The following is a 24,383-nucleotide window of genomic DNA, read 5'->3' on the forward strand; positions in this document are numbered from 1 at the left end:
TATTCCATTAATTGTATTTATCAAAAAGGATAATTGACTACCTTCCATATTATTCAGAATGACTTCCCTTGTATGTACTTATTTTCCCACAATTGTATTTTTTTTCAAAATGTCCACAAATGCAAATAAGTGGTGAAAACAACTGCTGCTTCGGTTACAAATATAACGCATGTTATACAGTATGCAGGCTATCTGATGTTGTTGTCGCTATCCCCGCTAATTAATGTCACCCATTGATGATAGAATCCCCCCCCCCCCCCACTTGCTGCGAATTATGTGTACGGCCCCTTTAAGGGAGAACCCGTCCATTAAGCACGTGACTTAACAAGGAAGCAGGAGACCTTTATAAGTAACTTTTTAAGTGCGACGTTGCTGGGATATCACTTCACCACGGCTGCTAAACCAATAGCAAAGACAGGGGCAACATGTACGTGTCTCTCCTGATGTCCACCTTTACGGTCCTGTTTCAACTCGGACACGCGTCGCTTCCTCTCGTCATCAACACGTGGCCATTCAAGAACGCGAATGCTGCAGGTAAAAGTTACACGCGTTAGGTTCGCATGGTGGTCCACGCGAGACGAGACGCTGTCATTTAATTGGCCGGAGAGTCAGAAACACTCCGTTGACGCGTGACTTTGCACGTGGCCACGTTAAGCTACGACAGGAGTTTAAGAAAGACTCGTATTAGTATTTCGTTTGGTCTCAGCATTGATGTTGTTGACCCTGTTGTGCCACCGAATGACACCAAAAAAGAAAAGAGATATCCGAAGTGTGTTCACCACCCAGAGGGGTCGTTGTTAGTTAGCTAGTAGCAGGCTAACTAGCTACCCCACACAGTGCAGACCTGCATCCTTTTGAAATGCATTCAGGAAACTCAGAACTCCAGTGCAGGTTGAGGGAAGCAGCAGCTGGACCACCAGGGCTCCAGGTGAGGTCTTACTCATGGCATGTCGTTAAGAATTACCATGTTATCCTGCATTAGCAATGAAACTGAAGGACCTTTGGGTAATCTGACCTCATGTCAGCACTTTTGGATTATGTGATGTTGAATTAAAAAAACAACAACAAGGCTGTGTATTACCTAAATTGCTTTCAAAATAAATGCATATACTACTTCATAAGGTCTACATTTATTCATTAAGGCATTATTTTTGAAATGCATTCAGGAAACTCAGAAATCAGGTTGAGGAAGCAGCAGCTGGACCATCAGGGCTTCCGGTGAGGTCTTCCATTGGTTCTGTGTTGAGGTGTATTATCATGGCTGACAGTGTAAACATTGTCTACCTGTTTTTTTATTATATTACCTGTTATATTATTATTATTATGTTAAAACATGCATGTGCAGACTAGGATAAATTCTCTTTGCTCTTTAGGGAACAGTTAGTTTGAGTGACAGTGAGCGTCATGAAGTGAGTGTAGCAGTGTCCTGGACATGAGGAGTGAACCATACCATCCTGATCCGAAACTCATCAGAGTCCAGCAACTTCAGCACAAGAAGTTACGGTTTCAGGCAAAGTGGTTGCGTCAGTATCTGTGGCTGCATTATAGCCCTACATTGAAAAAGGTACTTTGTTTTGAGTGTCAAAGCATTACCATCAAAAAGACAACTCTGGGGGAAAAAAAAGAATGACACAGCCTTCTGCTCAAATGGTTTTAGTAATTGAAAAAAATGCCATTGAAAGCTTTAATCCGCATCAAGTGAGTAAAGCACACCATCATGCTGTAACTCATGCATTGGAGAAAACACCAGTTTACACCCAACTACTAAGTGCAATGGCTAAAACACAGCAGGAGGCAAGGCACTGTCTAATAAAAAGTATGATAGATTTATTTAAAATGTCTTTTTCAACTGGTAAAAGTTGTGTATATGTATGTATATATAATATTTTAGCCAAACTTTTCTCATTTATTTAGTGCAGAATACTGTTTTCTATTTAAACTAAGGTTTTATTACTGTAATTATGTTTAAATCAGTTCCAAGTTACACAAATGTTAATACATTTTATTAAAGCTTGCCTGTTCAACATAATATCAAGTTATATAGTTATACCCTACAGTTTCCTTCACGTTTGTCATACTGAACTGTTTCAGAAGTTTTTATCACATCTCTGCTGTTGTATTCTAGACTTTCAATTTCATTATGAAGATGAAAACAGTGTTTTGGTCACCAGATGAGATGTGAAATACCTGCAAAATGGTATAAAAACTCACATCTTATTAGCCTTGGAGTTCTGTCAAGATAAATAATGATTTTATTTGTTCTCATAATGCTGGTTATCGAGTCTTTACAGTCTGAAAATAAATGCATTGTTCATGCCGGTTCACGTGGATGTAAACGTGACATTTGAAAGAGGATATCATCCGCCCGCCTGTTGACAGTCTGATATGATTTGTTTTTATTCTTTGTGACTTGCATCTACTTTGAATTGTGAAGTAACCGTTAATGTCTAACTGTCTTGTTGCCAAGCAGGAGCTGCAGTTTTATGAATTAATTTAGTAGCATATGGTCAAAGCTGTGTGTCATTTTTTTCTTTTTATATGACTCATGGTCCAAAGAATTATAGTTTTATCTTCGATGAATGAAGCGATGCAGCACTCTTTATAATTCTCTTGGCAATTATGTTTAATTTGTCCTTTCTCTAGTATTCATGATTCTTTTGTTTAATTTTTTTTTTTTCTCATTTCATTCCTGATTAGAATAATGATTAAATATTCACAGCTGAAACCATTAGTCGATGGGGAGAACATTTTTCTTTTTTTTTTCCTCCACTAAAACAGTTTAAACCCTACAAATATGTGAGACCATCAGAGTTGTGCAGAACCCCCCCCCACTCGGCTTCAGAACTGCCATTTCCAGGTCTGCCCTCCCGTTTTGAGCTCCTACAGGATAATACATTTATTTATATAGCACCTTTTAAAAAAACAGGGTTTACAAAGTGCTCTACATATAAGCAAGGTAAAAACATAACATCAATACAAGTAAACATTTCAGAAAATACATGAGGCAATGAACACAATAGAGGAATAGAAAATTACAAATACAAAATAAAGCAGAACAGACAAACTAAAATAGGGGAAACAAGGGGAAACTGCATAAAAGGACGACATCACTTAAAAGCAGTTCTATAAAATGGTGATACGTTGGACATGTTGGAATTTAAACTGAAAATATTCTGACTTATCTGTCAAGTGGACTTGCACCAGCCGCGCGTCAGAACTTGCAGGTGATACAAGTTACCTTTTTAAAAAAAAAAATAACCTCCCCATTTGATTGATGGATAGCCTTTAATTCATCAGATGGGCATCGCCTATGTTCCCTGAGGTGGGTGTGAAAATGAAAAATGCTATCTGTTCAGCGGGTAGGTATTTAAAAGTGTCGTCTGTGAGCCCCCATTGATCCGCCCATGCAGATCTCTTTTTCCTAAGGGGGCTTTACGGAAGCAGCTGAGAATAGCCGGCTAATCTCCGATTCCATTTCGGCTGCATTTTCTGACTAAAGAACTGGAATGTTTGATATGTGGAAGGAAAAAAAAAAGAAGAAATAATGATATCCTGAGACGAGAGCACTTGCCATAGATGGTAGACGGACATCATTTATAGATGGATGAATCATAAACGATGAGAGGAGGAATCGGTGTTGGCATCCCGCTGAACGCAGTGTGATGGTCTGAGAATTTAGTGGCAAGCTGGTGACGAGGCTGCCAGTTGGTATTTTGATCCCCCATGGGTGGGGGGGGGGGATCAGTGGCCAAATGCTTCTCAGCGGCTCACGTCCCATTTATTAGGAATCCATCGTGCTGCTGGTCACCTCCATGCATCATCTTCTATATACATTAATTTGTACATTTTCATTTCCTTTATTTGTAATAACTTGCACTAATTTATGTCTTCGTGTCTCATTTAGTTGTTTTTGTTTCCCTTTTTTTAATTGGCATTGTTGACGGGAACTTGACAGCCAATATTTTCATTGACAACAAGATTTAAAATCACTGCCTCCAAGACTCATCGGGGAGATTATTGTTGTTTACTATTAATAGGATGAGAAGCCATCACTCGTGAGAAACACATTACACTCAACTGTATCAATACGTGGTTTGCTAAATGTTTTTTTTTAAATTTCACACTAGCTGTCAAAACGGCTATAAAACTAAAGTTAGTCGGGAACGTGACGCACACCCTTTTCTTTCCTGTCGTACTTTTCCCGAGACAAAGCTGAGCAGCAACAATGCTGAGTGGACTCCAACAGCAGGGCCGAAAGTCACTGCGACGCCATGTGACCGGCTGACCGGCGTGCACGTGACACGTCCTCTCCTGTGTGTGTGTGTGTGTGTGTGTGTCGTCCGTCTCCCAAGTTCATCGTGCGCTGACCGTTTCCTCTTCCCGCTGCAGCGTGGAGCGCCCTGCAGTCCGGGGCCTCGGTGTTGGATGCCGTGGAGACGGGCTGCGCCCGCTGCGAGGCCGATCAGTGTAACGGCAGCGTGGGCTTCGGCGGGAGCCCGGACGAGTCCGGAGAGACCACGCTGGACGCCATGATCATGAACGGGTGAGCCGTGGTCTTGAGCTCTTTAAGTCGACGTGAGATTTGTTAGGGATGTATTTGTCGTGCGGCACGAGACAGCGGTTGATCAAGAAGACGTGTAAAACGTGCGTCTGGCTATCGGAAAACAGCTGTTTTTTTGTTTTCTATCCAGCTGCCGTGTGTCTGCCACCTGAAAGCAGCTGCGTTAAGACGGCACGAGCACAGATTTATCTTTGCACAAGGCTGCTGTTCTGAATTCCATGAAACAAGAACACATAAAATGGACTAAACATAAATTACCTATATTTCATTAAAAAAAAAAAAAGACAACTCAAATTATGCACCAGCAGCTGTCGGCATATTGTGTTACTGTCACAATTTGAGCGGGTGCTATCTATCCGTTAAAAAAAAGCATTTACATCTGTGACTGGTTGACCTTTCTCTTTTAATAAAGCACTGATTAAGATTATCATTAGGATCTGAACGCTCGCCAGTTATTAAATCCATAACGACAAACATTTACACATTGGGAGGTTTTTCACTGGAAGCAAATGTCAGCTCGCGGCGACCGACAAAAGGCGAGCAGTTTGTTATTACCATAAGGAATGTTCCTTCTTCCATTACACAGTCATGAATACATTGTGGGGAAGAGGATAGTCTCCCACACACTATCCAATATAGCTGCACGAGAATCACCAGCAGGCATATTGTACACCTCGACTGAGCGGAGGAATCGAAAAAACACCTGTCCGGTTGAATGAGATCCACCCCTGCAATGAAAAAAATGAGCTCTGTAATGAATTCAAAAGTGCAACGTTCAATTTTTCGATCTTGTCAGACACAACGTGGAGACTTAAGTTTGTTGTGGTGAATAAATATTAGAAACTTTATGAGGCAATTCATTTCATCACCACAACACGCTGCAGGTTCAACAGACGTCGTGTTTATCGACGGGACGTTTCTGGCGAATTGCATCACTCCGTAAAGAGGGGTTTATTCTTTTTTTATAATTATCCAATTCGTACATAATCAAATATTGGGTAATGCGATGTCGGGCTCGACTCATTGTGCTAATTAGCTGATCTCGACCACGGCGTGTAAGAGTTGCAGACAGTGTCTAGAAGATTTTAGAAAGAACTTCTTTCAAAACACGAAGAAAAACTTCTGTTTACATTCAGTGTTTCCAAAATGTCTGATTGTCTTTTCTCCATAAAACATTGGCAAAAGCTTATGCTCTCAAGTTTTGAAAGCTGCATCCACCACAGTGTGACATCACTGGGGGGGGTTATCGCACAAGAGAAAGAAAACCGCCCCCGTGACGACCTCGAGGAGTCAAGACGTGGGCGGTCTTCGCCACCCGAGTCCAGTAACACCGGCGGTGACGTCTACTTTCTCCCCGTCGCCAGGGATACGATGGAGGCGGGTGCAGTTGCGGACCTGAGAAGGATAAAGAATGCCATTGGAGTAGCGAGAGCTGTGATGGAGCACACTGACCACACACTGCTCGTGGGAGAGTCGGGTGAGGGTCAATATCTGCATAAACTAAAAATATGGTTCATGTTGGAGGGAATAATCTTGACATTTAGGAAAGTGTGTGTGTGTGTGTGTGTGTGTGTGTGTTCATCGTAGATCTGACACGGAGACGCCTTGATGTTTGAATTTGCATAGTTTTTTTTTTTTTGAAGCGCGTGAATAAGCTTTGATCACAAACATCAGGAGGTAGCGATGAATGCGGAGCCTTCAGGTTGTTAAAACATAATTTTTTTTTTCTTTTACGAGAGCAGTAAAAAGAAAGGAATGGAGTCATTTCAAGGAAACTGAAGGCCAATGTTGAAACCTTTTATTCCACTCCGATGAGTGACTTGTAAACCAAATAATACGACTCGTCTTCCAAGATGAGAAAAAAAATAATAACGCCGACATTTTTCCCCCAGTGAGATTCAGTTCATCAAATCGGAAATTGAAACAGCCTTCTTAAAGGAACGGTGAGGTCACTGCGGCGATGTCGGACTCGTCCTCACTCTCGAGCCAGAAGACTAAAATGAGATGCCCCTCTTTTTTTTTTAGTTTGACCCTTTTGTTTTCTTAAAATCCAAGGTCAGCGTGTAACTTGACCTGAAAGTGTTGCTTCTCTCTTCATAGCGTCTGTGTTTGCTGAAAACATGGGCTTCATCGCAGAGGACCTGACTACCAACAAATCTGTGAATATTCTCTCCGAGTGGCTGAAGGGCAACTGCCAACCTAATTATAGAAAGGTGTGTGTGTGTCTGTGTGTGTTTTCTCCCCTCACTTGTATTGGCTACAGGCGTGGTGCTTCTAAAAGATTGATAATAAGCAGAAAAACTGACAGGCATACGAAAGAAGTTCATGAAAAATAAATAAAGTAAGCTTTTGTGGTGGAAGTGATGCCTTACAGCACCGGATTGTTTCCACTCCTTTTTTAAAATGAACCCTCTTCACTTCCTCAGTAATGCAGCCCCGCCCCCAAAAAACTCCCAGAATCGGATTTCCTTTTTTTTGTTGTTTGTTTACTTTTTCTGTTATTGCTCCAGAGAGTGTGCAGCGCCCCCGTTGATCAAATTTACACCATTTCGTTCCACCTGGGGCGGGGGGGGGGCATCTCAGAGACAGAGCGCCACACTTCTACCACCCAGCTGGTCGTGTCAATGTGTGATAGATTTGGTCAAGGTGTGCAAATGATTGCAGCAGTAAATACTGACAAATAGTACTAAATATCACTCTCCATACATACTTCCATGAATTGGTCTCCTCCTACGGGGGGGGGGGGGGGGAGAGAATAACTGAACCTCCGTTCTGTAAAACTAAAGCGAATGTTTTCAAGGTTTTTACCTCCACCGTCATGAAATGGAATATTTTAGACTTCATGAATTATGCACAGTCTTTTTCATTAAGCAGATTAGTTGTGCGCCCAACTTTTGGTTTATTAATGGCCGCCCCCTCCCCCCCACCCCGTATAAAGGTAGCGCTGACGCAGATACGTGACCTTTTGCTTTGCCATTTTTTTTTTTTGCGAGCAGACTTCCACTTGCATGCAACATCAAAGGAGCCGGATGAACATCTCCCTGCAGGTCAAGCTGGCGCATCAGAAGGCACCTTGATTTAGAGAGACGGGGAAACCTTTTTTTTTTTTTCTTCCTCAAACTACGCTCCCCTCGGGTCCACTAGGTTGTCGGTCTCAATGAAACGTGGACTTTGACTGCAGCGGGGTTCATTCGCTGGTTTCAGTCTCAGGGAATGAGGCGCTAGAGAGAGTCCAAACGGATCAAGACCCTCTAATATTTTTGTCACGCGCCTCGATTTTATGAAACGCTTGTGTTTTGTCTCCTGTCAAAAAGAACGTGCTTCCAGATCCCTCCGCGTCCTGCGGACCCTACAAGCCGAGGGCGACAGCGAGACGGAACAAGAGGGCGCAGGGTGCCAACGAGCGCTCCCACGACACCATAGGTACGTTTCTTTTTTTTATTTTTATTATCTGTGAAGTGAAGCCAGCTTCCCTCTGCCATTTTTACACAGTTTAGTAAGTGCTTCATTGAAACGAGGCGTGGATGAGAGAGTGAAGCCCTTGCACAAAAGTGCCAGAAGAGAAGAGGCAGACCAAGTGGAGTATATTAGTAAAGGTCAGCAGGGAACAAGTTCTGGAGGTCTTACATTTTAGTTTCCCTCTAAAATGTCATATATTGTGCTCATTTTCAGGTCCATACTTGTATCGTTGGCTTCCTACTTGAACATGTGTACATGCTTTTAATGTAAAAAGGAAGAAGGAAAAAACACTGTTTTTCCTCATACTGTCTGTCTGAATAGACCTGCGTTCACCGTGCGCCTGGAACGCGAGTAAAGACGTGACGCCTCCTTGCAAAGGAAGTCCTCAAGCCGTGGGCGGCACATTCTGAAAGAGCCCGCATGCGGCATCGGAAGGGGAGCCAAAGCTGAGCGGCTTGTTGAATCATGTCTCCTGATCCAGGCAGCCCACAAAAAAAAACTAACTGGGCCGTCTTATTTCAGTTTGTGGGTTGTATGTGAATGAGCAGTGGAAAAAAATCAAGTTGTTCATGAGCGATAGATAAATATATATATATATTTTTTTTTTTCCTGACCCAATTTGAGCACATGGAGTTGTTAGGAATTCAATATTATGCTGTCAAAGACGGTATTAGCAGTATAAGCACTACCTCACACAAGGGCTTTAAATGACTTTTCCTTTAGCTAAAAGGATCTCCTGGGGATGGCTGACATTTCAAGACCACTTCTCTTGTTTTTTTGTTTTTTTTGCACCAGGGATGGTGGCTCTTGATCGAGACGGTCACATGGCTGCCGGTACATCGACCAATGGGCTAACTCACAAGGTTCCAGGGTATGTAGAACTGCGTCTTAATCTACTGTGTATATAATGTTTTATTCAGTTGAATACCATTTATAATAATAAGTGCATATATGAGAGCCTTTGATAGAGCTACTTTAATAGAACAATTGGGTTGAAAGGGTTCCATAATGAATTATAATAAACAAGATGCTGCAAAGCTGAGTGTTACAGTGCAGTGAAATGGTGGCCATCTAATGACAGAATATGACTTATTTACGTCGTGTTCCTGCCCCGCAGCCGTGTCGGGGACTCTCCCATCGTCGGAGCAGGGGCCTTCGTCGATAGCTCAGCTGGGGGCGCCGCCGCTACCGGAGACGGTGACATCATGATGCGCCTTCTGCCGAGGTACGTGTCGCTTGGGCGCCGCCGTCTCTTCCTCGCTTCGACAAAAAAAAAAAAAAACCTTCCTAGTCTTCCGTCAGAGTTGCATTTTAAATTCCGTGAGGAAAGTTGACTGGATCTCCTCTTTGGCACACTAACCAGGATTTATTGGTACTTTCTTTTATTTTTCTTCTTTCTTGCCAGATGAACTGTCTTTTTTTTCATTCTTTTTTTTTTTTTTTTTTTTAATAGTGACACATGCAGTTCTTCCAACAGCCAATTTGCAGCGTGAACCTCTCGCTGAAAGTGCAACAACAATATTATAAAGAGTGGAGGTGTGACTACATTGCCCCAAAACTGTCATATATGTACATTGCACACTTTTAGACTCAAGCTGTGAGAGTTTGGCAGTTTCCAACGGTTTACTTTTTTAAAATTTATCTAGCATCGTTTGGGGAGTACACGCACAGTTTTCCTTTAAAGTTGCACCGGAGGGGCCGCCTATTTCAATCATAGCTTTCTGATTCACTTCCTGGAATGATTTGGGGGGGGGGGGGCTTTTTCTTTCTCCAGAAAGACCTCGCTACTGGGGCGGACTGAAGAGTGTTTATCATTCATTCCCAATACCGAAATTTTTTTTTTTTTTTGTTTCTTTGGTATGATTGAAAGCCCTCCCTCTGGACTTTACTGTTAAAATGTACCCGTAACACGTCACCCGAACAGGAGGCCGTGTTAAAATCCTGAACCTTTTCCTTTTTTTAAGCGTTATGATATAAGTGTAAATATAAAGTACCTGTTACTCTAACTAATTAGCCATCTTGGTGTGGAAAAGAACACCAAATAGTAAGTGCGATGACTCTCTTGCTTTAACACGGCGTGAAGCCGTCAGTATTTCTTGACAATTTGTGTGCGTCCGATTCATCTCGCACCATAATTGCGAGTCGTTGCATCATCATCATCATCATCATCCTCCTGGTCGGTGGCCCCGACAGCACTTGTTAGCTCGCCTCCTGTGTACTGCATGTAATCCTGCCAACAGTTACTTGGCCGTGGAGCTGATGAGGGCCGGGGCAGATCCCTCGGCAGCCTGCAAGACGGCCATTTCCAGAATCAAGAGGCATTACTCGGGGTTCTTTGGAGCCATCATCTGTGCTAACACAACAGGCCATTATGGTGAGTGTCGGGGCTCACGAATACCGACTGTTTGGCCACCGCCAAAAAGGTGTTGAGACACGCTCGCGTCTCCAGGGATGTAGACAAGCAGGTGTGTGCGTGTGAACACATTGATTTGTTGTTTTATTGCGTTCGCTTTCAATTTGTGTAAAACATGTTAAACTTCCATATTTTAAAACATGTTGAACTTCCATATTTAAAGTTCTGAAATTCATTTTTTTCAAACATTTTTTTAAACATTTACAAAATTAATTAAATGAGGTTTCAACAGACATTATCTGTATGAAAAAAAAAAATGTATCGGGTAGTTCACTGCTTCATTTTAAATGGTCATTAAAATATTTGAGGCTTTAAAAAAGAGCTTAATCCAAATCAGTACACAACGTATTTAAATATTTTCATACACAATTAAGACGCGTCTCTATCGTGGCCTTGCTACTGTGATCAACAAAATATTCACAAATTATCAATTTAACACGGACTCTGATGACCGGCGCCTCGACACTGAGCATGAAAGCCTGTTTGGCAATGAAATAAAACGTGATATTTGCTTTCACAGATGTTTCAGTATGTGAGACTTTCATTATCTCTAGTACGGGCGATCTGCATGCCGATCACATGTGTTGTGTCAACATGTCTGACCTGTAGCGTTTCCCTCTTCAGGTGCCGCCTGTAACAAAGTCCCCGGCTTCTCCCAGTTTCACTTCATGGTGTCAAACTCTGAGTCCGAATCCCCACTCATGGAATATGTGGACTGCCTCTGAATGCTGTATGAGTGTGTGTGTGTGCAACTCCTTTATATACTAAAATGAATTGGCACACTCCTTACTGTATCTGTTTAGACTTGTTTTAATTAAAAAAAAAAAAAAAAATGTAATTTAAAAACATGTCGCATGGCATTTAAATTATTTCTTCTACTGTTTTGGATATTTATTAATCGTTCTCGTGATGACTTTGAAACGCATCGTTGACAGATGAACATGATGCACATTGTTGGATCGGTAGGTCACACAGTTAATGAACATTCGCCACTCGTAACCATGTTCACTACAAATCTGTGTATTTCACAACGTTAATTATGGTCCCTTTCTGTATCGTACATCCATGTATTTAAATGAACATATAGACATCCGAGTAAAACACATTAACAACCAGGGAGCCATGAAACCCCTGCTCCCTTCTCTACCCACTGGAAAAAGTCGCACTGTTTACCCTTTTGAAAGCAGCAAATGTAGAAATTCCGGCCGTTGTTGGGTCCCAGTTTCAGAACGGTCCTCATTAAACAGCGTTTCCCATGGTGACAAAGGGGGAAGTGCAAGTCAGCCCACTGCAACAGAGGAAATAAGGTTTTTATTAACGATGTTATCTTTTATTTCAGGCATTTAAATTTGATGCAAATGCATTGCAATGGTTGTGGCGAAGCCGAAACTAAACTACTTTAAAAATAATAATTAGTCGCTGCGACGCCTTTTCCAGATTCACCTCGAAGAAGTTACACTTGGTTTCTCTGGGAAGCGAGCAGGCGTAGAACTGCCGTCCCTTGTTGTCCCCGTCCTTGTGGACCGTTCTGAGGGCGGCCGGACGGCGGTGGGATGCACAACGGGGGGCGACGGGACCGGAGGAAACTAGGGGGCTCGTCGCTTCTAGTTTGCGCACACTGACGGGAGTGAAGGGAAAAACAGTCCTATTAGTTTGAGACAAATAGAAAATAAAACGCAAGTGTGTACCCATCACATCAACTCTTTATTAGGGGACAAACAACCTCTCTATACCCGTGTGTGTTAACTTGCACTGCATCCTACGATGGCTATTCATCAATCTGAACTTTGAAGAAAAATAAAAACATCTTTTAACAATGTTGTATTACAATGCCACAGTCTTATTTTTTTTTTTTTATTTTATTTTTTTTTCTCCATCCCACTTATCTCCCTGAGGTTCCTGCAAAAAAATAAAAAAAACTTCTCTTATTATAAACTTATTCATGAAAAGCCAAGCGAGGGATTCACTCACCCGGAGTTGGGGGCTCCATTTTGAGCATTGTTACCGGGAAAGGGGACGTGATCAATTCTCATTTTCTTGGATGGCTGACTGTAGGAGGCCGGCGATTCCCCGTTGGAGAGCTCGGCACTTTGCCTCCCCGAGCCACCAGAGGCATAATTGGGGCTTGTTGTCCCTTGGCAGACCCTGTATTTATATAAACCTCGCTCTGTCGCCAAGGAATTCACATGACTGCCGGCTGGGGAGGGTGGGGAGTTTACAGGCTCTGGATTCTTGCTCAAGTCGGAGAAAACCAGGGTGGAAGTCCCGAACGCAGACCTCCAGTTGACTTTGAGCTCCTCCTGTGGCTTCTTGAAGGCAATGCACGGGTATTTAATCAAACTGGCGAAGTCGGACACCTCGGTGTTGCCGTCATCTTTGTGGACTGCGGCGAGAGAGAGAAAACTCGTTTCATGTATGGCAGCTGCAGCTTATTCCGATTCTCTGGCCACGCCCACAAAATGCAGGTCGTTGTGTCGGCTTTAATTGGTCATCTTGCTATAAAATGTACCAGTAAGCAGCAGACTGCCGCGCTGTCGTCAAATATAATGTCACAATCTGTGAGGCGCGGATGCAAAATTTGATGAAATTACCCCCCCCTCCCCTCCCCTCCCCTAATGGTGAACTACGATATTACTCTCCCCGTCCCTCAACGACCATCATTGTGCCCTTGAGCAAGGCACTAAACCCCCCCCAGCTGTTTTAGTGAAGCGGCTCAGTGGTCAACAGGAGAACATGTAATATAGAAATGTACAAATAAAAATCTAAATTTTTAAGTCAACTTTCTCTGGGGGAATTAAGTGTTTTTTTTTTTTTTAAAGGAAAGACACCGGGGCTGGTTTTTTTCCCCCACACGTCAATATAGAGTTTGAATATTTATATTTTCACAGTGAGCATCTACTGAGCCTCGAGTTACAAAAAGGTTGAGAAACCCTATTATGGTGGATTCGTTGTGGCTTTTCTTTTTTTTAACGTTAATCAACAGGTTAATTTTTTTTTTAAAGACCCTTGATGGCAAAATAATCTAATTTCAAATGTTTTTATCGGCGCTGTTTTTAATCTGTTTGGGTCATCTGAACCAAGCTGCAGGAGTCGAGGCCAAAAGCCGGCGTACGTCAACCTGCCGTGCTCGGAAAACGCAACACGCACAACACAATCAGCAACGGTTGAGATTCTCCTACAGCTGCACAATCAGCTGTCATTAAAGAAAAGCGTGATTTCACTCACCCTCAGGTCTCGGAGTGAGGCACGCGTCGCAGGCTTTGGCTGCTGGCTGGTTGATGAGCGTGCAGAGTTCACAGGCCCAGTCCTCTTCCTCCCTCTTCGCCACGCTATCGTCGGTCCTCTCGTCGCAGGCCCGGCTAATCAGACTGTTCCTGACCGGCAGATGACTGGCTCAAAGAAACACGAGAGGGACGACAGTTTAAAAACAACAACATGAAAACCAGACACTCATGAAGGAGGGGGGGAGGGGGGGAGGGGACAAAGCGACCAGCGATGGCCGGCTGGATATTAGGAACACCGATCAGTATGACATCTTAATTACGCAGCAGCCATAAAATACTGCCTCCAAAAAAGGGCCGTACAGCTGAATCAACAACTTTCTAAAAGCAACAAAAACATGATGACCTCGGTGAAAGAAGGGTTTCTGAGGGAGGGGGAGGGGGAGGGGGAGGGTCATTGGCTTTAACGAGGTGTACCTAATAAACGGGCAACTTGAGTATTTCACGAGTCTTCCATTCCGGGAAAATGTGACATCAATTATTTACACCGTGTGTGCATAAGTAAACATACATTTCCTGGATCCCTGCTTAGGAACTACAAAACGAGCAACACAAACGTTCACGTTTAGACAACATATACTATTCTTATAAGCCGATTATAGAAGAAGACAAAAAAAAAAAAAAAAAAAACTGGCGACGGGGAAAGCGCCATCTTTAACTTGACAAACATTTGCAGTTCAAGCGGAGGATGGAGATACGCGACGCGGGCAAAACGGGGCGTCGCATAATTGCTCGGAGCATACATGTTGGTGCTCCGACACGAAGCTCGACTATGTTTGACAAGAAGGCAAATCTGCAATGCCAACAGTCACGGAGGAAGCAAAGTAACGGCGGCTTTGAGGAAACTTTCCTCACAGATTGCTTTATCAGCTGTGTAATGCGTTGTAAAGGCTTTAGGCTCTAACCCCTCGCAAAGCTTTGCTCAAATACAACCCAGGAGGTGTTGAGCCTGTGCCCCGTCTGGCAAACACAGCCGTATATGCGCATTAATTCACCCCCCCCCCCCATAACACTTCCCACTCCCTGCCAAGCCCATCTGCCTGCAAAGATGGCCTCGCTAAATATGAGCGTATTATCTAAAAGGCTTTAGAACTTTCTGCAAAAGACTAGGTTTAAAAAGAATAAAACATTTTTAAAAAATGACACCGTGTCGCTTCTTGGTATTGAATTAAAAAAAACTATTGGGAACAATCGAATGAGAAAGGTGTTATTCTATATTGGAACATTAGAATATGTGGAATATATATATATATATAAAGAAAAAAAGAAGAAAAAAAAAGTGATTGTCTTTTTTGGTCTTACTACCGTCAAAACATCTCCGAGACCAAAACTCCAATGAACCACGTCCTGTCGGGAACGCACGACCGCGCCGCTTCAGTCAAAAGTGGACCGAATGTCCGGGAGGAGTTGTACCTGACGTGGACCCCGCTGGGATCCCCCCGCTGACAGCTCCCGCAGAAGTAAGTCATCCTGCCGCCGTCTCCGAGACGACAGACCGTGATGACGCCAAGGCACCGGCCGCACCGGGGACGCTTGTAGACTTTGTAATGTTTGTTGAGAGGGGAGCCAGATTTGCGACACTGATAAGAGACGAGTGAGGCAGGCGAGAGTGAAGAAAAAAAAGAAAAAAGATGGAGGATGAAGAGCAAAAAAAAAAGAAAAGAATCAGTCACCTTTCCGTACTCATCTATTATGCATAGACAGGAATATTTGTTTTATCTCTTCTCGAGGCCGGTGGGGGGCTTTTGGCTTCTTCTCTCTGCAAAGCAGGATTGTACATTAATCTGAGATTGCTGCAAAGTAAACGTGCGCACACACACACACACGCACAGCGCCTGCCATCACCATCACCCCCCCCCCCCACGTTTTAAATGCACGTGCTTTATGGTATGGAGAAAACCTCTAACCTTGTAGAAGAGGAGCGTGAAGTCGCGCGTCATCTTCACCACGTGTCGGATCTGCTCGTCGGTCAGCTGTTGGACCTGAAGAATCGAGCGAGAGCAAACCTCGTTTGTACGGCTCTTCATTTCAAGACCGAGATGAAAGGCGCTTCACAGTCAGCAAATCGATAAGAAAAGCATATAAACAATTTTTTAAGGTTTTTTTTTTTTAAACGAAAAGAAGTGGATTTAAAAATGATGCAACGAAGGAAAATGACAGTCAGTGTATTTCCAAGACTTTGAGCCCAGGCAGCAGGAACCTGACCGGCTCACACTCTCACTCTCTCTCACACTCTCTCACACACACACACACACACACACACACAATCCAGGGGCTTGACAAAGGGAGGGGAAGCTCATGAAGATTCAGAGGTCCCAGACGAAGGGGCCAAAAGTCCTAGATTAATGTTTTGGTCCAGCATGCTATAATTTTCTAAACCCCATGTCATACTTTCTAAAAAAAGAAATAGGTGAGCGGAGCCAAAACCCAACCCCTGGTAAAAGTTGCGTAATAGCAGCATTCATGCCGCAAAGTTGTCTCTTCAAGGCAATGGATGGGTCACAAAGAAATACATTAAAAAAAAGATATTTCGTGAAGTATTGGATCTTTCACATGATAGATTTTCCAGATCATGACTAATACACATTAAAAAAAACATATTACGAATCAGAAAAAAAAACAAAACTATTTGAGTCTCAATAAAGACGATATACGTTCATGAAAAAAAAAAAAAATCTGTGTCGCAATGCGCTCGTTTGTCTTTTTCCCTGTTTCACCCTCCTCATTGCAACGCATCAGTCAATCATACAAGAGCAAACAACTTTTCTTTGTTGCATTTTTATGCTTTTTTTTTTGCGTGTGTGTTCCTCTGCTGAACACAATCCATCATCTTTTCCATACCTTCACGGCTGGATGAAGGCCCGAGTCAAACAGGGCTTCGTTTTTAATGATGTTGCCGACTCCTGGCATGACGGCCTGGTCTAGGAGAACGTCGCACAGCATCCTGCCGCTCTGGCTCCTCGCGGCCGCCACGGAGCGGGAGACGCTGAACTTGGAGGAGCACACATCCAGACTCTCCAAGGCCCTCACCTTTTGCTCACAGTCCTCGGTCGACCTGCGGGGGTGGGGGTGGGGGGGGCCACGAAGGTTACACGTAACAAATAAATAAAAATGCTTTCACGTATTCTGCTTCGGGTTTGTTTGATAATAGGTCGGACGGCGTAGGTTAAACTTTCAGGCCCGGCAGAAAAATGATTGTCTGGCACACCGGTGACCTGACAGTCGACGAACAGGAGAAATGTTTTTTCATGCAACGACAGCCGCCGTCTTCACACACACACACACACACACACAATGCCTAATGTAGGACATGCCCACTGAATGAGACTCGTACTCCCAAGGTGAACCTCCGCCACCTCAATCTATCTCGGCTGCGCCCGGCGCGTCCCCGTTACCTTATTTCCACCGTGCTGTCGAAGAAGCACACGATGTCGTTAGTCAGGTGTATTTGCAGCGCCGGGGCGCGGCCGGCCCCGTCCTTCCTCTCAGCAGGGTTTATACGCATTGATCCATTCATCCCAAAATGGACTCTGAAAAACACAAAAAAAACAAGAGATCAATTCTCAGTTTGCGTGCAAGACGTGGTAACAAAAAAAACACGGGAGAGGTGGAAAACGTCACCGGCTCCAAATGAAGAGCCACAGAATATGCTGAAGTGTACTCAAGCAACGCAGTAACACTTCAACGCAGCTGTGCATCCTCTCAAGACGAGTGGTTGATTATAATTTGATGAATAAAATAAGTATAGGCTCACTCTATGAATAGTTACAATTAGAGCTGGGTTATGTGAAGACATATACAGTATACGCCGTCCGAAATCACGAGTGTATCCGCTGTTACAGTTGAATTTCGCCTTTTAACACTTCTGGCTGCATACTCGTGAAACTCCTCATTAGGTCAGAATTTGGATTAACCCCAAAAACCCACGATGCAGCGACTGAGCGAGAAGTGAGGATACTCTACACAAAAATATGAACTGTTTCCTGCAGTGTGCATTCAAATTGGGAGTCAATACACTGCACTGTGACCCCTGCTGCTGTGCAGAGCGTTGTGGGTTCAGTAGGACATCCTGGTATTTTTTGGCAGACTGGATTTGTGATTTGTTTTGGGACACACTTAATCTTTTCCTGGCATACTAAACAGAATGGAATGAAGGCGCAGCAACAACAAAAAAAAAGGCTCATTCGAGACGAGCCAGGCCTGCGTTAGCATGCATTGTGTTGCGATGGCTGGTGATCAGATTGCATGGCGGCTAGATTCGTGTCCGACTTGATCCAGACTTGGTCTGACGCCGTGCACACGTGTGGGCGACAATGACCTCTACATATCGAGGCCCCTGCAGTTTACAGAGCCAGTGTATCTCATCCGACTGTGAGACCAGGGGCATGATGGGAAACGGCTGGCTGCCGCCTGATCAAAGATGCTGATTGGCTCTTTATTTGGACAACAAACCCCCACATTTCATCTTGGATCCAATTTTTGTTGGAGTCTTATTGAACGTATGATTGTAGGCTTTTGTTGCGCAATGACGGACCAATCTGTTAATAATAAACAATAAATGTTGTTTATATAGCACAATCAAGTAGCAAATACAAAAGTAAATCTTGTGTGTATATATATATATATATATATAGAGATATACACAAACTGTATATACACACATATATATATGCGTGTATATATATATATACATATATGTATATACACACACATATACATATACATATATATATATATATACACACACACACACACGTACGTATGTATGTATGTATATATATACATACACACGTGTACATATATATATATACACACACACACACATGTACGTATGTATGTATGTATGTATGTATATATATATATATATATATATATATATATATATATATATATATATATATATATATATATATATATTTTTACCATGGTTGTTTAATTTAACAAATAATCCAATCATAACTCAAATATATATACATGTGTGTATAAATATATTTGATTTACACACACATAGATGTATTTAAAAACAAATTGAAAAAAAATCTGAATGTAGTCAACAAACTACGAGTAGCCTACAGACGGCTGCTGGGAGGTCCCACATCTCGAACCAGCCTCATCTCTTTGTTCTGGCATAACAAAAAGTATGGCACTACAGGTACTGGGACACACACACACATAGTACATGAACAAGTACAGAGCACTCTCCATTACCTCAACGTCCTAAGGTACTGGGACACACACACACACACACAGTACATGAACAAGTACACAGCACTCTCCATTACCTCAACGTCCTAAGGTACTGGGACACACACATAGTACATGAACAAGTACACAGTACTCTCCATTACCTCAACGTCCTAAGGTACTGGGACACACACACACAGTACATAAACAAGTACACAGTACTCTCCATTACCTCAACGTCCTAAGGTACTGGGACACACACACAGTACATAAACAAGTACACAGTACTCTCCATTACCTCAACGTCCTCAGATACTGGGACACACACATAGTACATGAACAAGTACACAGTACTCTCCATTACCTCAACATCCTCAGATACTGGGACACACACATAGTACATGAACAAGTACACAGTACTCTCCATTACCTCAACGTCCTAAGGTACTGGGACACACACACAGTACATAAACAAGTACACAGTACTCTCCATTACCTCAACGTCCTCAGGTACTGGGACACACACACACACACACACACACACACAGTACATGAACAAGTACACAGTACTCTCCATTACCTCAACGTCCTAAGGTACTGGGACACACACACAGTACATAAACAAGTACACAGTACTCTCCATTACCTCAACGTCCTCAGGTACTGGGACACACACACACACACACACACACACACACACACACACACACACACACACACACACACACACAGTACATGAACAAGTACACAGTACTCTCCATTACCTCAACGTCCTCAGGTACTGGGACACACACATAGTACATGAACAAGTACACAGTACTCTCCATTACCTCAACGTCCTCAGACCGAAGTACATGAAGAGCTCCTTGCCCAGTGTCTCCACTCCGGTGTACGGGCTGCCCACGAGCGCGTGGAAGGCGTTTCCCACCGGCTTGTTTTTCTGTGAGGAGACAAGGAGATGAAAGTCGTCCAGCAGCAACACGGTCACGTGTGCTGGGGAAACGTGTCACAACACGACTTACGGCGGATGTGGTCAGACTGCCTCTGGTTTCCTTCAACTTCTGTCCCTTCTGGACTTTAGAGCGGATCTTCTCCCCGTTCAACGTGCAGCCCGGACCTTCCACCATCTCACGGCCAGGGTTTGAAATGGCATCAAACGGTCAAACTGTCCGGCAACGAGGCGAAAGAATAGAAAAATAAAAGTGTGTCGACGTCTCGATTCCCCGCCACGGGATTCAATTGTGCGCATGCGTTGTCCGGTTTGTATCCGGAAGTAGGCGTCACATGCACACGTCGAGTGCATGTGGTTCATTAACCTATTACTATCTGTTAATAGTAATTACTAAAGAAAATCCCAACAACTATATAGATAGATGATATATACATGTATATATACATATATATATACATGTATATATATATACATATATACATGTATATATATATACATATATAGATATATATGTGTATATATATATATATATGTATATATATAGGTATATATACATATATATGTATATATACATATATATGTATGTATATATACACATATATATGTATATATAGATATATGTATATCTATATATACACACATATATATATATATATATATATATATATATATGTATGTATATATCATCTATCTATATAGTTGTTGGGATTTTCTTTACCTAGTACAGATAGTAATAGGTTAATGAACCACATGCACTCGACATGTGCATGTGACGCCTACTATATATAAATATGTATGTTGATGCATTACTGCTTTCCCTTTAATTTCTCAAATATCATTCATACTTCAACCACCAGTCAATGAGAGTTACATTTTAAATCATAAAGCAATGGAGATAGTAGATATATTCAGAGTTCTCATCGTGCAGCCTTTTTCTAAAGCTTACTCCAAATATGTACATGCATGTACCCCTTGATACAGTGGAATACATTTACTTTAGACATAGTCTTAAAAATACAAAGACATACTTTAGTCTTACACAGTTCATTTATTTAGACGCTTTACAGGTGCCAATAATCTGTTACATCTAGAAGTGGTAGTTGTATTGACTGTCCACTTGAGGGCGCTGGTGTACCATTCTTGGGACTAATGCCCACACAAGAAGACATGTCTATGATATAACCTGTAATAGATAGATAGATAGATAGATAGATAGATAGATAGATAGATAGATAGATAGATAGATAGATAGATAGATAGATAGATAGATAGATAGATAGATAGATAGATAGATAGATAGATAGATAGATAGATAGATAGATAGATGTGACACATGCACAAAGATATATATACTTATATAGAGAAATGACAATAACTATGCCATTTTTTTCTGTTGACTTCTTCTGCATGTTTGAGTATTCAGTCTGATGTACAAATAATGTCATTGATAGTGTCATTGATTCCAACACATAGAGTCATATTTAACAATGTTAAAATATATAGAGCGAGTAATTAAATACTGGACCTTTATTTCCCATTGCATGGGATATTTAAGTTCCTTCAGATGCCCTTGATGTGTCTCCTTTACTCCGACCATTATACCAATCGCCCTAGGTTGTTTTCAATGACCAGATGTGAGCCTTATGGCCGAGTCCTACAACCTTCCATTCCTCCACCAGGGTGTCCCATCTGGCCGAAAAGAAATCCAAAGGAATTGGAATTTGCATTATTGTCAAAAGATTTTCTGCATGGCTTGCTTCCGTAATTGCAGCAACTTGTTTGCTCTGCAGTTTCACCATCCAGAAGCCCTTCTGTGGGCGCAGATAAAAATAGATAGAGTACATGTTCTCCAGCCAAGTGTACAGCCATCCCCTCCTCTAAAAAAAAAGGGCAGCACTCAGCAATAACGTGTATTAATATCTGAAGCCTGCTCTCCCACATTGGCTCCGAGGGAAGTGGCATACTTGAAGTCTCACCCAAGGAATTGTAATTTAATTCAATAAAAGTTGCACTGGATTGTGCCCTCTTTGTCTTCAGGACCTTACAGCATCCCAGAATAAAAGCAAAAATGTGTCCCTTCATATCTCCACTGTTCCCGTTTAAAAGGCAAACTACCAAGTCGCCTGATATGAAAAGGATCACAATGACCGGCAACTCTATTATTACACATATATTCCATGTTCGTGTAACTTTTCATTGTGTTCACATTGCATCCAAGGGCAGAGCAGGGTGTGGTCAAAGGATAAAACGGAGCTAAATTCAAAAAGTTTCACAACAACGTCGAGAAATAATAAAGCATAAACAAACGCATTGCTGGAGAAAGAACTTATGCACTACTATACTCTTGCGATATTGGTCCCAAGCCGGTTTCTTTGTAATAAAGTTGTATCAGCAGCTTAGGACGGACTGATGATGATGTACTCCAATGCATACGATGTGTTTAATCCACTTCATTGTTATCTATTGTTAACATACTTTCCAAGCGTACAGTTGATAGCTAATCTGCACTTATAGATATTTGTGCCCTTCTCACAGTGGGTATAATTGTTTCCCATGCTTTGCTTTGTGCACCGGTTTGAACTGTGAGCTTCCCCCTCACAACAAAAAGGCCATAACTGTGGTCTCTTTGACATCTTTTTAAAAAAAAGGGGGATTCTTGCTCAGTGAAACCTCTGAGACTAAACTCAACAACAGACTCGGCGGAGCGAGCAACACAGGCCCTCGCAGTTTGTCAGCTGAGGAAGCCAAAGAGCATCCTCAGAATGTGGAATTGGACGACTCGACCTCGGTGCATGTACAAACAGAGATGTGCATGCACCTGTGTGTGTGTGTGTGCATGTGTGTGTGTGTGTGTGTGTGTGTGTGTGTGTGTGCATTTTTGTAGGTCGCCCACGCACGTCTTTGTACACGTGGACATTCTTCTGCAACAACGCATTCAACTTATTTGGCCACAGCTGTGAGTTATGATGATATGAGGTTTATTTAACTCTCAGTGACTATTGAGAACAGAGTGAGCAGTTGTAGATGGCTCATCTTTAAGTGACTTTAAATGTCTATTGACGCCGTATTTACACCCCACTTTTCCACAAAGTCAGCCTTCCATCTGACCGTGTGTTTATATGCTCAGACCCATCACATCTGGCAGTCGTTCAGTGTGCACCCGGTGCACCAACAAGTTGGAAAATGATCTGCCAAAAAGGAAAAAGATGTTTTCGTCCAGAAAATATAAAGTTGATACACCTGATGGGAGCTCAGCGCTTTGCTTTTGGCCGCACCGGGGATTTATTTCTGTCTGTGCTGAACATACTGACAATGCTAATATTTTTGATAGAGCTGTCAATCAATAGCTCAAAGTCACGTTGAGACCTGTACTCTGTGGCACAATAAGGTAAAAGTCTGCATGGCAACTCCTATCCACAAATGTCCTTAAACCATTTTAATGGATGAAGCAACCTTCTGACGTTCTCCTAATTATTCACTTATAATACATCGTAATACATAATACATAGGGATTACAGTAGGTGTGCAGCTGCTACTCTCTTTTTGGTGTAAATACATGTGTGTGTCTGTTTGTGCACCGATCTGTGGACATGCACTGTGAGTCACATCTCTCAAATGTGCACGACTACATGATTCATTTGTGTATTTACACCGAGGATATTAAAACACAATTCAATAAACCGAAGTTCGGGCCGTTTGATGAATACTTCACGAGGTCTGAAGTGAAATAGGATTTCATTCATTAAATAAGAGTCAAAAAGCCATTTAATTGCTGGGAAGCATAAGGCAACGAGCTGGTTATTGACTTGCAGCGCATAATTTATGACTTTAACACAATCAGGAACGTTGAGTCAACTATGTAATTTACACATTTCTTCTTCTCCTCGTTCGAGGTTACAGAAGAAAAGAAAACTTAGCACTTTTCAATTGGGATTCTTCTGGGAGGCCTTTATTTAAAGGATGTATATTACATATTTCAATAGTCAAAAGTATATAAATATTTAAAAACATTGGAATAATAAATTTGCCGTTGGGGTGTACGAAATCCGTGGTTGCTAATCACTCATAATATTTGTTTTAAGACTGTGAGTGTCGGAGAGATAGGCCCACACTCTTCAAACAGAACGGTGCTTATGTTTTTCTCTGGAAAAGTTTACCGTATTAAAACTGCCTGTAAAGCAAAAATGACAGTTGTTTCTTTGGCGGAGGGAAGCTTAACTGCAGATGGAGATGCGTTGCTATGCAACTGGGATTTCAAAAGTACATTTCAATGTCTGTCTCTAGCAGCTCGACGGGAACTGATGACTTCTAATAATGCTATTTTTAATGCTTCTCATTTGCAAAACCTCCAAAAAGGTGAATTTTCTATACAGCATCTACTGTATAATGTGGACATATTGTATATTACTCAGGAAACATACGGGGGGAACTTCGGCCTTTTTATTCACTTATCATACGTTATTATTCCAGAGACTAAATGTAGTGGCACTGGACATATTCATATTGCAATTATTAAATGCTCCCAATAATGTC

The 24,383-nt window shown here is 42.3% G+C and overlaps 2 protein-coding genes across 3 annotated transcripts; one reads left to right on the top strand and one right to left on the bottom strand.

Annotated features, from left to right (window-relative positions):
* The first annotated feature begins 307 nt into the window (after nt 1–307).
* On the top strand, nt 308–12,278 carry aga (aspartylglucosaminidase). 2 transcript variants are annotated; one of them, XM_034543335.1, is made up of 9 exons: nt 308–534; nt 4,390–4,543; nt 5,926–6,038; nt 6,662–6,774; nt 7,876–7,984; nt 8,816–8,891; nt 9,138–9,245; nt 10,261–10,394; nt 11,058–12,278. In XM_034543335.1, exons 1-9 carry the CDS (start codon nt 426–428, stop codon nt 11,156–11,158), a joined length of 1,017 nt encoding a protein of 338 aa, XP_034399226.1. In that variant the 5' UTR covers nt 308–425; the 3' UTR covers nt 11,159–12,278. The 2 variants fall into 2 exon arrangements, with proteins under 2 accessions (XP_034399226.1, XP_034399227.1); XM_034543336.1 differs by having other exon boundaries at nt 328–534; nt 10,261–10,485; nt 11,058–11,164.
* Nucleotides 11,226–20,144, bottom strand: neil3 (nei-like DNA glycosylase 3). Its single transcript, XM_034543334.1, has 10 exons — nt 19,921–20,144; nt 19,729–19,838; nt 17,110–17,244; nt 16,556–16,769; nt 15,622–15,696; nt 15,128–15,294; nt 13,659–13,822; nt 12,405–12,816; nt 11,877–12,051; nt 11,226–11,721 (listed from the first exon to the last, which is right to left on the bottom strand). The coding sequence occupies exons 1-10, from the start codon at nt 20,023–20,025 to the stop codon at nt 11,539–11,541; spliced, it is 1,740 nt and encodes a 579-aa protein (XP_034399225.1). The 5' UTR covers nt 20,026–20,144; the 3' UTR covers nt 11,226–11,538.
* Nucleotides 20,145–24,383: the final 4,239 nt, after the last annotated feature.

Source organism: Cyclopterus lumpus, chromosome 10 (assembly GCF_009769545.1).
Source record: "Cyclopterus lumpus isolate fCycLum1 chromosome 10, fCycLum1.pri, whole genome shotgun sequence".
In the NCBI taxonomy this organism is placed as follows: domain Eukaryota; kingdom Metazoa; phylum Chordata; class Actinopteri; order Perciformes; family Cyclopteridae; genus Cyclopterus; species Cyclopterus lumpus.